This window comes from Argopecten irradians, chromosome 1, assembly GCF_041381155.1.
Source record: "Argopecten irradians isolate NY chromosome 1, Ai_NY, whole genome shotgun sequence".
Classification (NCBI taxonomy): Eukaryota; Metazoa; Mollusca; class Bivalvia; order Pectinida; family Pectinidae; genus Argopecten; species Argopecten irradians.
In genome coordinates, this window is record NC_091134.1 from 6,445,962 (window position 1) to 6,460,519 (window position 14,558).

At 36.5% G+C, this 14,558-nt stretch overlaps 1 protein-coding gene across 1 annotated transcript in view; it reads right to left on the reverse strand.

Annotated features, from left to right (window-relative positions):
- Positions 1 to 6,847: 6,847 nt before the first annotated feature.
- Positions 6,848 to 14,558, reverse strand: part of LOC138309024 (mitofusin-2-like) — a 51,796-nt gene continuing 44,085 nt past the window's right edge. Inside the window, 1 exon segment of the mRNA XM_069250121.1 lies at positions 6,848 to 12,542. Coding sequence (XP_069106222.1) covers positions 12,470 to 12,542 — 73 coding nt within the window. The 3' untranslated portion in view covers positions 6,848 to 12,469.

Sequence of the window (14,558 nt, forward strand, 5' to 3'; positions counted from 1 at the left end):
TCAACGGCCAGACTTCCAATGGTGGTTGGTCATGATACATATTTTAAATTACTTCTAGTCCAGAATAGTAACTAAATCTACACTAATCAATGGTTAGACGTGGAGGCGGATCACAACACTTGGCCAGAGAAGATGATTCGTAGAGCTGCATCAATAGACTTGTTATTACACCAACCTTAATCTTTAGTATCTCTTACTATAGTTGTTTTCTTGCTCAATTTTAATTCCATTTAGTCCATTTTTACAAAATGCACTCTATACAACATGCGGGATAGGTATTTTTGATATATGTTTGTCAAAAGCCATTAAAGGGACATGAACCTAAATAAACCATGTCAATTTGAGTAAAATACATATTTAAGACGTGTCAGATCAGTTATTGTGCAAATGTGTCAAATAAAATAATTATAATGGAAATTCCATCTTTCTGTATTTTGAACCGGCCCGGTCGAATTTTGTAACGATAGTATAGTAGTTTTGAACTTACGTGACCTCCCACAATGCACTGCACAAATGTAAACAAAATGGTGGGTCAAAAACGTGGGTGAAGCGAACACAAACGAATTCTGATAGAAAACAGTGTACGTCAAGAGTCAGTTACGTGCGCGATTTGGAAAGTAAGTAAATATAAATGGATCGCTGAAATGCAAGAGACGGGAGCAACTCCCCACTTTATACTTGCGTGATGTACATATGTGCAATAAGTCAGGAACCTCGCTTCGCGGTGCCCTGTCGAATGAAAAGTCTCGTTTGACTTTTGACTTATAATTCTTTCGCTAAATACAAATAGTTTTATAACAAATATAGCTTAAACTTCATTTGTCAACCATCGTAACTTAGAAAATAATCTTAAAATGTGGAAAACATTCCTTGTCATGTCATCAAGTTTGTTGTTCATTATGACCTCGCTTTCGGCCAGCTTTCATTTTGTGTTCCAAAAATAGAATATGACGGTCTATCTTTTTTTGAGGTAGGTATTCCCCACGTTTTCCTGTCTTTTTGATAACCAATCATTCTAATAAAATATTCAATAAACATCTGGAAACCATATCAAAGCATACAGAACAACTTATTTAAGGTTCATGTCCCTTTAACGAGTTGACTTTGTAAGGCAGTGCCACTAACCCCCAGAGCAGTAAGGTTCCCGTGCCACGTCTGTAAAGGCACGGCATTTGTTGAATCTGTTGTCGTCTACAAGGTTGCTGATTATCTTGAATTATTCAAAAGACATTTTGTGTCAGTTTGCATATTGGTGTCCCTTCTAGCCATTCTTTGTCAGCTTGTATGTCCTTATAAATTGTGCCTTTCCATTCTCATCAATTCCATCCTACGACTTACTAGTTAAATAATTTGCACCTGTCAACTTGTCGGATTCGTGACTGACACTGAAATTCAAGTTGAAAAACAAGAGGCCCAGAGGGCCTGTATCGCTCACCTGGTTTATTATGCCAAGTAATATTTTCTCTAATTTCCCAATTCACCCCACTCTTTCTGCTCATAGGAGTCAGAGCCAAAATTTATACAAACTCTATTCCTCCTCCTCCAAGCATGTTGGTGGCAACATTTGGTTACAATCCATGCTGAACTATATGACTAGTTGCGAGTTAAAGGATTTACCTCTATTTCCCCTATTGGGCCCCGCCCCTCCTGCCCCCAAGGGGTCAGAGCCAAAATTTATAATAGTTCTGTTCCCCTTCCCCAATGGATGTTTGTGGCCAAATTTGGTTACAACCCATGCAGAACTCTATGACAAGTAGCGATTTAAATAAATGTTAACGGACGGACGACGGACGGACGCCGCGCCATGACATCCTTCGGGCCAGGTGAGCTAAAAACACTTTATCGCTCTTGATCCCGCATGCACGTATTACTCAAATTAGTCTACTGTAAGGTGAACAGTGTTTTTGGTGGATGGTCTATCGATCTCTCCAACATATTTAGTAGATCAGAAAGTAGGATACCAATAAATCCATTCCGATCTATAACACGGGGGTAATCGTGGTACACCGGTTTTTCAATTCCGTCAGAATGGTACAACGGTATTTCAATTCCGTCAGAGCAAAATGTTGGCTACAAATTCCGTCAGAGGAAAAAAATTACACATTGACACTTTGAAGCAGAAAAAAAGAAAGTATATGTAATTGAAATCATCTTTTACTTGCGTTATATGGATATAAATGCATTTTTAATGTCTAGCTAAGGTGATACATTTATATATAGATAGTTTTTATTGAATTATATCACGATTTCCTTGAAAGTTGGTCAAAATTGCTTTCTAAGTTTAAAAAAATGTAATTGGTATTTTCAATAGATCATAACTAGAGTAATTATCAAGATAATTACTATATTTGTGTAATAAGTGACCTTTTGGTAAGCAAAATCATGGTTTGTATATTTTTTCACTGTACATAAAATTCAATGATACAATTTCCGTCAAGTTTAAAATGTAGGATGATACAAATTCCGTTGAAGTGTGATACAAATTCCGCCAGGTCTTCCAGATATCCCACTTACATCAATGAAGACAGTTGTAGCGTATATATCCGTATTTCTTATTCTAATCATTTTATTTTGTTGTAACAAAACTTATTATATTTGTTAAGTTCATTAGACGACCATTTCAGGTTCAGGTATCTTATTTGGAAGGGAATAAAGACGAAATTCAAAACAACCACGATAATTAACCATTGCATTACAGTAGTGTTGTGCTTGTCTTGATTGTAATTAGTCTTTTTCATTAATACACGTATACTCCTCTAAAACACCGCGACATAGCGCTGATATTGTAAATAGCCTTTGACTTATCGGAATGCAGTATTTACAGTGTAAATATTCAGAATTTGTATATATGAATTATACCATAGAAGACAGGCATTGATTGTTTATGTGCGAAAGTTATGTTACTTCCTAATCACTATCAGTTACGTAACATAAGACGTACTAACCGGTACCTACCCGCATTTAGGGATCTAAGTAACTCGGGTAGATTGAGAGTTTTTATTGACTTTATTGACGGAAAATTTTATTGGTGAAAGGAAGCAAGCAAAATGTTATTAATAGTAAATTGAATAAAATACGTTTTTTGCAACTCAACCTTACAGGATGAGTCATCACTATCATTTACCAAGAGACACAGAATAACCCTGTATATTAGAATGCTTTAAATTCACAATGATCGGTAACATCGTGCTGTAATTAAAACTAGCATACAAATAAGGTTCATACTTTATTGGAATATTCCTTATTTTTTCCCATAATAAAATACGTTAACAATATTACCTAAGTACATAATCCTGTCATCAGGTGGATCCTCCTTCCGCGATTGTTTCAGCACTGTCCACTACAATCTTCAAAGGTACGGCGACTGGGATGATCAAGTGCCAGCCCGGGAACACTCTGCTATCCGACAATCTAGAATGAATGCAACCAGTCGGTATGTTCCCGATGAATGATCTTACAAAAATGTCTTACATGTGTAGCATTTTCCACAGCTCCCCTCGTTTCTTCCACAGCTACAATGAAGCCATTTCTTTCTCCGCGCACACACACCCTACCAACTTTTTCCTCTCTGCTCAGGTGGCACCAATAATTCGCAGGGCTTTTGTAGAATGTCCTACAAAACCCCGGTATCCCACCTCCACTGGATGGCATCATACCTTCCATTGTCCCTGCTAACAGTCTGCTACTAGATCCTGGTATTTGCCCGCTTCCTTTCATACGCGGTTTTCCCACGGTACGGTCAACTCCACTACCTGTTTGGTAGACAAAGACCATATAACAATACCTGGTCTTTGATTTGTAGTTGTTATCTCTGGTGGAAACTGCATTCGCATTTCAGATTTGCTCGCAACTGCCAATCCGCAGCCGTACCAAGTAGCCAACTTCCTTGCATACCACCTTTCGTAATCTGTTCCCCTGTTCGGACAAATGTGACAAATTTCAAACCCTTTTGTCCTTACTTGGCCTTTTCCTGTTCTTCTCTAATTCATCTGCAAGGACAGGTACCTTATTGTGACGCCACGTATATCCGCCAACGCAACTGAGCATGAAGACAGGATGTGCTCTACATTTGCTGGTTTGCCACAGGGCTTATAATTGGGTTCCTCTGATATCCCACGTTACGAAGTTTGTTAGTGATACTAGTACTAGTAATAGTTAGTATACTGACTTCAGCTGGAAATGCAGTTTATGTGCGTCCATAGACCAGATATCGCTCCATGTCAACTTCTTTGGACGAGTACTTTCCCAATTTGACCAATTGCCCTAGACCTGCTTCTTCATGCTTGTTGCCCGAACCGTTCTTGTATGTTCCTCCATCTGACACACTTCCTTATGCACAAGCTGTCTCGTTCAGTTGTGATGTCCAACTTCGCTCCTCTCACCTTAGCATATTTGCTGCCCCTTAACATCAGTAGCTGTCTAATTCTGAGTGACCTTGTACTCCTCTGTTAGTGATATCAGGGGAAGTTGTAACTTTTTCTCTGAACTGTCAGCCATCTTCTCAGCCATCGACTGTCGCCATTGGCATTCATACACTAGTAGAAGCCAAATGATTCGAGGTAGCACACCGTGTTGATAAATCTAGGCCTTGTATTTCCCAGGTAGACCGCTTCTGTCTATGGATGTCCATCAACTTCTCCAGCTGTTGGTGCATTTCACTCACGTTCTGGTGTCACTCAATGAGTCGTTTCAGTATTTATTTACCAAGGCATTTCACTGGTTTCTTTGACACGGTTGGAATCTTGTCTTCAACTAATCTCAAATGTATGTTGGTAACCTTTCCCTTTCTTCGATTCCAAGCTCCTGGACTTCGTGGGTTTGATCTTCATTCGAGTCCAGCTGATTATGTTCTCAATCTCCCTTAGATTCCACCTAGCTTCGACTACCGTCTTTGTGCTTACCTTCAACTCGTCCATGAAAGCTCTGACTGAAGGCTGTCGAATACCTGTTTTCATCCATGGCCCTCTACTAATTTTTTCCACATATCTAACCAGCAGATTCATAGCCGCAGAAAATAAGATCACTAATACTGTGCATCCGGTAACTATTCCAACTTCTAGACGCTGCCAGGTGGTTGTGTAATCCTGCACCGTAAACTTCATCTGAAGTCTGTCAAAGTAATTCTTTAGTAGATGACTTATCTTCCCAGGCACATGGTACTTCTACAGTGTGAACCATATGCATTTGCCAGGTTCAACCATATAACAGTTAGATCCTCTTTTCTTTCCTTGGCCTCTCTGATGATCTGGTACTCCTCCTAACTGCACAGCGTTGTCTATTATACTCATTGGTCAGTATATATTTATACTTTTCAGTAACCTTTAATTGAAAAGGTATTAGATGATTTTAGTGCATTTTTCGTTGTAAAATATAAGGTGAACATAAAAACGATATACTTCACTCCAGTGAAAATATCAATTTTTATGTTTTCACTCGCTTTTGACCAATGAGAATGCAGCATTGACAGTGAAAATGTCATTTTGATTGCTACGTCAATAGTTATAGTTTGTGCCGTAACTGAACGAAAATTTTGGCACGTTCATTTTTCTTCATTAATGTATTGAAAACCATAAGGTTTGATGAATTAAGCCGTAAAAATCATTTACATGGCTTCAGATGCCTTATAAACGTTAGTTACAACACAGAAATTATGTACTGTAACATTGTTTTCTATGCCTTATGCATGTTCAGATGGAAACTTTCCTGTAGAATTCACTTTACCATTACTAACAACACTGTAAAAATGTGATATAAAATTGTACACCACATTTTGGCTTCATTGCTTGACCGTAGTTACTCATTTCACTTCACTATAGATGTACATATAAAGATTTTTGGCAGTACTGCTAGAAATCCTAGAAATCATGTTCTGCTATGATTTGTATTAGTAAAATTAAAACCATTGCATTCAAAGTATTTCAAACTGTTAGCAACTTTTGGTGATTAATAAAATATTAAAGGCTTATCATGATTCGTGAGTATGAAAAATACAGCACATATAACTTTAATATTCGAAAAAACAAATAATTTTCAAAATACAATGACGGAATAACCTTTGACGGAACTATTAGCGATGGTCTTTTGTAGTTGAAAGTGAGAGAAAAATGCAATAAATAGAATATTTATTGTTTCTTGATGAATACCAGTAATATTTTATCTAGTGAGGTGGAAACTTAGATGTTTTTTTCACTTGTTGTGCTTCGCATTCGCTTTTCTTGAACTTTAAACTTTTTATTTCTTAATGGAAGATGAACGGAAATTGTATCATGTCTCAATCAGTAGGTAACGGAAATTGTATCAGTAGTGAACGGAAAATGTATCATTGTTCCAAATACTTTATTTCGATCAAAGCAAACTGCCATTAAATTGTCTTTTTCGCCGACTTTGATATGTTATTATGACCAATGATAATATCCTTATATTGTTTTGTTAACAAAATACTTTTCTGAACACTTTTATGTATCCAAAAATTAATTTAAATTAATTGACATATTTCCTATACAAATATGCATTTATCTGGAGTTAGATATTCACACTCGCCAAAAATCAAATAATAAAATGTTCGAAATAGTAATGTTGTGACATACCTCAATCGAAGCATATTACACAATAGTCATTTTTCTATTTGGAATTAAAGTCGCTTATCTCTCACATTTTCCTCTGACGGAATTTGTAGCCAACATTTTGCTCTGACGGAATTGAAATACCGTTGTACCACTCTGACGGAATTGAAAAACGATTACCCCCGTATAAGAGTACATATATTAGTGATACACATCTGACTTTAAACAGATCTTTCCTACCAAGTTACAATACAAAATAAAAACACTTTATGCAAAGACACATACAGATGAAATGATGTAGTATTTAATACATTAATAATGAATTTCACAAAGTTTTAAATAAAATCATGACTATATATGCATAACGTTAAAATAACAATAGCAAAATCAGGCACACTCTGATCCCTGTTAAATCATCATTAACAAGACATGTACAATGTATATTTACTTTAGATATCAGTAACATGATATACTTGTAAACCAATTTTCGCATAGGATTAATTTTAGTATATTTTGCGGCTGATAGGAAATCTCGAAAATAAAACAACACAGCCACAAAATTGTTTCAAACATATTTAAGTATTAAGATAAAATCTTTGTCATGAAATTAAGTTGTAGTGAATAAGTCGTTAGGCAGAACAAGAGGCCCATGGGCCTTAACGGTCACCTGAGTTCAGATACAGAATGAAACAAAGACATGCATATAAACACTATATATTTGCCCATCAGGCCCTTGAAGTCAGTCAGTGATTTTATAAATTTGACTTTTTAATCTATGAAGATTATTTGGTTCCATCAAATCTGTGAATTCAGAAGAAAGATTTTTGAAATGTTATCTATTTTGACCCCTTTTGGCCCCACCCCTCTGGCCCCTGGTGGTCGGCCAGGACCAATATGGATATGATGTTAAAATGCTATCTCAGGCTAATAATTCTAACCCAGTTTGACTAATTTCCTATGAAAAATAGGCAAATAATGTTCATAAATGTGTTTTTCCTATATAAACTTAAGTAAACTTGACCCCCTCCCCAGAGGGAAACATGAGACCCCATGGTCATAGGTAGCAGTGTACAGTAAGACCGAATGGCCACGGGTGAGATTTTTATTAAGCAGAAAGCCCCTGTTTTATTATATGCATAAAAAATTAAAAAATGTATATGTCCTAAAATTGGTGAATTCAATCTAGAGAATTATATGCAGGCTTCACATTTGCATAAAGAAATTCCCCAAAATGGGTTCGAGATTAATGGTTTAGAGGGTATCCGAATGTGCGTCTAAGATGGAAAAACTCAATACTGTAGCAGCAGAAATTGATAGCTGGGGTACGAGGTAAGATTGCTCAAAAGTTTAATGATATACCTATGTCGAAAAAGGCTCAGTTCTGCTATCACGGCAGTGATGCTTGATTTTAAACTGTGTTCAAGAAAAAAAATTCTCCTAGAGGGGGTGTAATTTTGGGTTGAAAATCCCAATTTTTTGCATTTTTTCAAAAAAACAAATTTGGTTACCATGGTTTTTACAGGCTCACAAAACCACAAAAAGCGGACCTGTCCAAAATTGAACTCTGCATAACTATTGCAAATGTTGTGTAGATTAAAAATATATATACTTTTATATAGATGTTATTTAAGGTTAAAAAGCTGTGTGTACATAATTAAAGCCTGCACTTCATTTTGCTGAATTTTTCAAATCTACTGTACACTGCCACCATATTATTCACAATTTTTGTAAAGGACTGTAAGACCGTTCCATCTATGCAGAGTATTTTATTCTACCAGTTCCAGAATTTCAGAAGAAGATTTTTGAAATTTTAGCCTATTTGACCCTTTTTGGCCCCGCCCCTAAGGCCCCTGGGGATCAGTCTTGGAAAATTTGGTAATAAGATTCAATGGCCATCACATAGGGATAATTCTGACTACAATTGACTAATTCCCTATTATAATGACTAAATAATGCTCAAAAATGTGTTCTCCCTATATAAACTACAGTAAACTTAACCCCCTCCCCAGGGGGAAACGTAAGACCCAAGGGTCATAAATTCACAATTTTCATAAAACACATTAAGACCTGTCCATCTATGAAGAGTATTTGATTCTACCATTTCCAGTATTTAAGAAGAAGATTTTAAACTTTTAGCCTATTTGCCCCTTTTGGCCCCGCCCCTCTGCCCCGAGGGGGTTGACCACAACCAATATAGATATGATATTAAAATGATCTAATAATTCTAAACAAGTTTGACTCATTTCCTATGAAAATTGAGCAAAAAATGCTCATAAATGTGTTTTCCCTAAATAAACTATAGTAAACTTGACCCCCTCCCCAGGGGGAAACTTGAGACCCCAGGGCCATATAATTCACAATTTTTGTAAAGGACCTCAAGACCTTTCCATCTATGAAGAGTATGTGATTATACCATTTCCAGAATTTTGGAAGAAGAATTTAAGTTATAACCTATTTTACCCCTTTTGACCCCGCCCCTAAGGCCCCTGGGGGTCAGTCATGGAAAATTGGTTAATAGGATTGAATGGACATCTCATACTGATAATTCTGACAATGATCAAATAATACACAAAAATCTGTTTTCCCTATATAAATTATAGTAAACTTAACCCCCTCCCCAGGGGGAAACCTGAAACCCCAGGGTCATATAATTCACAATTTTTGTAAAGGACCTTAGGACCTTTCTATCTATAAAGAGTATTTAATTCCATCACATCTGTGAGTGGAGAAGAAGATTTTTGAAATTTTAGTCAATTTTACCCCTTTAGGCCCCTCCCATAGCTCCCTGGGGGGTGGGGACCATATAATTCACAATTTTGATTGGCCTTATGCCTTGGAAGATTTATACAAAATTTCATTGAAATTGCCTAAGCAGTTTTGGAGAATAAGTCGAAAATGTAAATTGTTTACGGACACACGACGCACGACGACGGACAAAAGGCGATTAGAATAGGTCACTTGAGACTTCGTCTCAGGTGACCTAAAAATGCGATGTTGTAGTGAATAAGTTGTTCTGCAGAAAAACGCGATGTTGTAGTGAATTAGTTGTTCTGCAGAAAAACGCGATGTTGTAGTGAATAAATTGTTCTGCAGAAAAACGCGTAAATAAGTGGCCATAGAAATCAGCAGATTTACAGTAATTGATATTTCAAATAAGTTTCCCTCACCAGATAACGAAAATTAAATTATATATTTGTAGCAATATAATCAATAACAAAATAACCATAACACTTAAGAGTGTCTAGTAGCCAACGTACCGCGACTGTCGGTCACTGAGCAATCTTTGACCTTAAAAGTGTTGATGGAGAAACACATTTTGACTTTTCCATTGAAAGCTTACATTCAAAGTAAAAGTAGATATAGGCTGATAAACAGACAAACCAGGAGTACTGACATTTTACCTTAATAATAGAATTAATACAATGTAAATCAAAATCATATGTATACCACTTCATTTTCTTGTATACAATACTTCGCGTCGTCCTAATTTTCAACATAAATTCGCGATCAAGGGCTCTAAATGACAATCGATTGACTGGTCACCAGGCAGTATGTATAATACTTTGTACTCACATACGCATGTGTACCTATTCCATAACATAGCAAACATTGTTGCATACACAATACAAAATACCAAAAATTATGTGTGGTTTGACTGACCGATGGCGATCTGTCAATTATTCACTTAACATTAGAATTCGTGTTTGAGTTCTCTCAATAAAAAGTATATCTTGTAAAAATTAAATTTACAGTATAAGTAAGCATTTATCATTTAGGTATCACCTGGTGACTTGATTCTCATACTCAGAGTCCATCCTGGCCCCAGTTTTATCAGAATTCCTTAACTTTAAAGAATTCCTACCTGAAAATACTCCATAGAAAAACATTACAGAAATTGAGGAAACAATCCGAAGTTAAAGAACTTTCTGAAACTTTTGTAATGTTTTTTCACCGAGAATTTAAAGTGAAAGAAATACTAACGTTAAGGAATGTTGATGACTGAAGCATGAGTATCAGGACCATAAAACACAAACACACAATAATATTGTAAAATGTACAAAACACATCAGGTACACAACACATACACAGCTAACCATACTACTAATATATCTCTAACAGACAACATTTATCTAATTTAAATTCCACCCCCCATAAAATGTAGATATCGTTCAGCTACCAATTCCACCATTTTTATCCTAAGGATAGAGTGAACACTACTATGGTGTGATGCCTATCAATCAGAACAGTTCAGTCGTCTGGCATTAAGACCAGAGTTCACTTGGACAGAGATTCTAAAACTGCTAATTCCTTACTCCAACAGATAAAGCTATAGCACCACAAGACTCTTTTTCAGTCAACAGAAGTTTTTAACATCGTCCATCTACAGTAATATTTTTTCCACGTCTTTAATTTGACAATATATCGGAACTATATAATGTGAAATGTGTACAGATACTTCTTTCATGGATTGAAGTGTTCAAATTTTGTTTATTGGTAAAAACACTCATGGTTAGATTATTGCACAAAGCTTCCGGTAATGGTACAAGTAAAAATAAATTTTGTTGTTTTCATAAATACCACGGAAACAACAATCATTTCTTCACACAAACATGTTATACAGTATGAAAACTTTAAAACAAAGAGATCTTACCAAGAATAACAGCAATCTTAAACTGATAATTCTCAAATCAAAGACTATGGCCGAGCTTTTTCAAATAAACCTTATGATAGTTTATTTTTTTAAATACTTTTTAACAATGATTTATAACTGCCACCTAATGATGACTGGTTAAAAACGATAAAAAGGTTCTGATGACATAACTTAAATACTGACTGATGATTATGAAAAATGTTGGAAAACAAATTTCTGTTTTATATATGGACTAATCTGTTAATTGGCTACCCAATCCAAATATAATAAGTCAAATAAAGTACTTCTTATCACTATGGAAGATTTTATATTCATATTTCTTTCATGTACCGGTAATACGTTAAGTCCTAATATGGTATCCCTTATTAAACAAGAGACAGAGAGGGTCATGGAGATAAAATGTTGAATAGAATAGCTTTTTGATGATAAACTTAAAAGATGCTCCACCGCCGACAGAGCAAAAACGATATTCATCAATTTAACAATATTTGGTGTTTAATCGTGTATATATATATGTCTAATTAACATAAAAATTAATATAGCATAATTCATTTTCTTTTGGTGCACACGCAATCAATACTTCATCCCCTATAGGACATAGTGCCACGAAATTTTTTTCGGGATGCAATTAATTATTTTTGTCTTGAAATAAAATTAGAAGCTCAAACTTTTCAATGGTGGTAATGGTGCAAAGTGAGTAACTTTTGTAACTGAAGAAAAATACTAAATCGTCTGCTCCTGTTTTTGATAGCGAAAAAATGTGATAAATAAGTCCACTTTTTTTTCATCCAATACAATCACGTTCATCTCTAAAATGTCACTGTACACTGTATCATCGACAGTGATTTCTGTCCCTTGCTATAGTTTGAAGAAACGTGAGGTTACACAATGATTGTCCACGTCACTGGGTGAAAGATTTAAACACATATAATGTCGTGTTGATCACATTAATGTCCCAATAGTAAAGGGATAACACAGGCAACATTACACGCAGTGTACGATTCTTCTTGCTGAGCGAGAAATTTTCTTCATGAGAGGAAAATTTTCTTGGTAAGTGAGAAATTTCTCATTAAAGTGTATGAACACAAGTGACATCACCTTCAGTGTCAATTCTTTCCTCTACTGCGAGTCTGAGACAATTACTGTTTTACAGTAACTAACATCACACTCTGTGAATATCACCCACTTTGTATTATGACAAAAACAGATCATGGTTTCTTCTTGTACAGTGAATACGGAGATAAAATGATATTCATTATGCGTCTGGTTTCACCAAAAACTCCTCAATGAATCCATTCAACTGTTTATCTAACCAGTCTGATTTATTTCTACAACAGAAAGAAAACTATTTTTCATATTTCTTTATCATAATGAACATTTCACTTCAAACTTTAGTTTACAGATTGGATACTAGGTTTTGTTAGCTAAGTTGTTTTCATGCCAACCTATTATAGTATTATAGTCATTCACGTGTGTCTACAAGATTCAGGTCAAAGGTCAGGTATGTTTCTTCAGAACTAATTGCTTTCTTCCACAAACAATTCTGTCCCTGTCCCTGAATGGCCATGGCAGTCAGGTAGAAATCAATGAAACAAGCCTTCAACAGATTTTCAAAGTAATGTTACTCATGACGTCACAATCAATACCTACCCGCAGGGACAGTTCAAGGATTTGTGCAGCCAAATTTTTGTTTTGATAATACGTTAGGATATTGCTTTAGATGAATGAAAAATCAAGTCCCACCTAACAAATCGCCTAGCTTTTAGCGCTATCGATTGGTTTTGGTCGTGATTTACGGGTAGTGTAGACTACGGTTCAGAGATAATGAGCTAGGCGGTCACGTGGTCTTGTGATGTCAGAGTAGTCCGCGGCTACACAAGGTAAGCCTAGTACCAAGGTAAGCCTAGTACTATACATGTATACAGCATATATACGTATACGTTAGATCTATAATATGAGTTTTTCGAATAAATGGTTATTCTAGCTTTATGATGAAGATAATTTCAGTTTCAAAACATTCCATTTACACCATTTCAAACATTCAAACAAGCATTTATCGAACTTTAGATTAGATAATCAGTCCAATTCGATAGATATATCAAAATAATGTTCGGATCAGTCTGGACTGAGATATAGATAGCATATTATGTAAATTTCTGTGTAACAAGAGGCCCAGAAGGCCTGTATCGCTCACCTGGTTTGTAATGCCAAGTAATGTTCTGAATATAAGTTCATTGTTTCTTTTCTGAAGGAATTTTGATATTTACTTCTAATTCCCCTATTGGGCCCCACGCTTTCTGCTCCAGGGTGTCAAAGCCAAAATTTATACGAATTCTGTAAACCCCAAGGATGTTTTTGGCCAAATTTGGTTACAATCCATGCAGAACTCTAGGACAAAGAGCAATTTTTAGAATTTTCCTTTATTACCCTTATTAGGCCCTGCCCTTCCTGCCCCCAGGGGGTCTGAGCCAAAATTTATACAAGTTCTGTTCCCCTTCCCCCAAGGATGTTTCTGGCCAAATTTGGTTACAATCCATGCAGAATTCTAGGACAAGTAGCAATTTATAGGATTTACCTCTATTACCCCTAATGGGCCCCGCCCCTCCTGCCCCCGGGGGGGTCAGAGCCAAAATTTATACAAGTTCTTTACCCCTTCCCCAAAGAATGTTTCTGGCCAAATTTGGTTACAATCCAAGCAGAACTCTAGGACAAGTAGCGATTTATATGTTTTACCTCTATTTCCCTTATTGGGCCCCGCCCCTCCTGCCCCTTGGGGTTCAGAGCCAAAATTTATACAAGTTCCGTTCCCCTTCCCCCAAGGATGTTTCTGGCCAAATTTGGTTACAATCCACACAGAACTCTAGGACAAGTAGCTATTTATATGTCTTACCTCTATTACCCCTATTGGGCCCCTCCCCTCCTGCCACCGGGGGGTCAGAGCCAAAATTTATACAAGTTCTGTTCCCCTTCCCCCAAGGATGTTTCTGGCCAAATTTGGTTACAATCCACGCAGAACTCTAGGACAAGTAGCGATTTATAGGATTTACCTCTATTACCCCTAATGGGCCCCGCCCCTCCTGCCCCCGGGGGGTCAGAGCCAAAATTTATACAAGTTCCGTTCCCCTTCCCCCAAGGATGTTTCTGGCCAAATTTGGTTACAATCCACACAGAACTCTAGGACAAGTAGCTATTTATATGTCTTACCTCTATTACCCCTATTGGGCCCCTCCCCTCCTGCCACCGGGGGGTCAGAGCCAAAATTTATACAAGTTCTGTTCCCCTTCCCCCAAGGGTGTTTCTGGCCAAATTTGGTTACAATCCACACAGAACTCTAGGACAAGTAG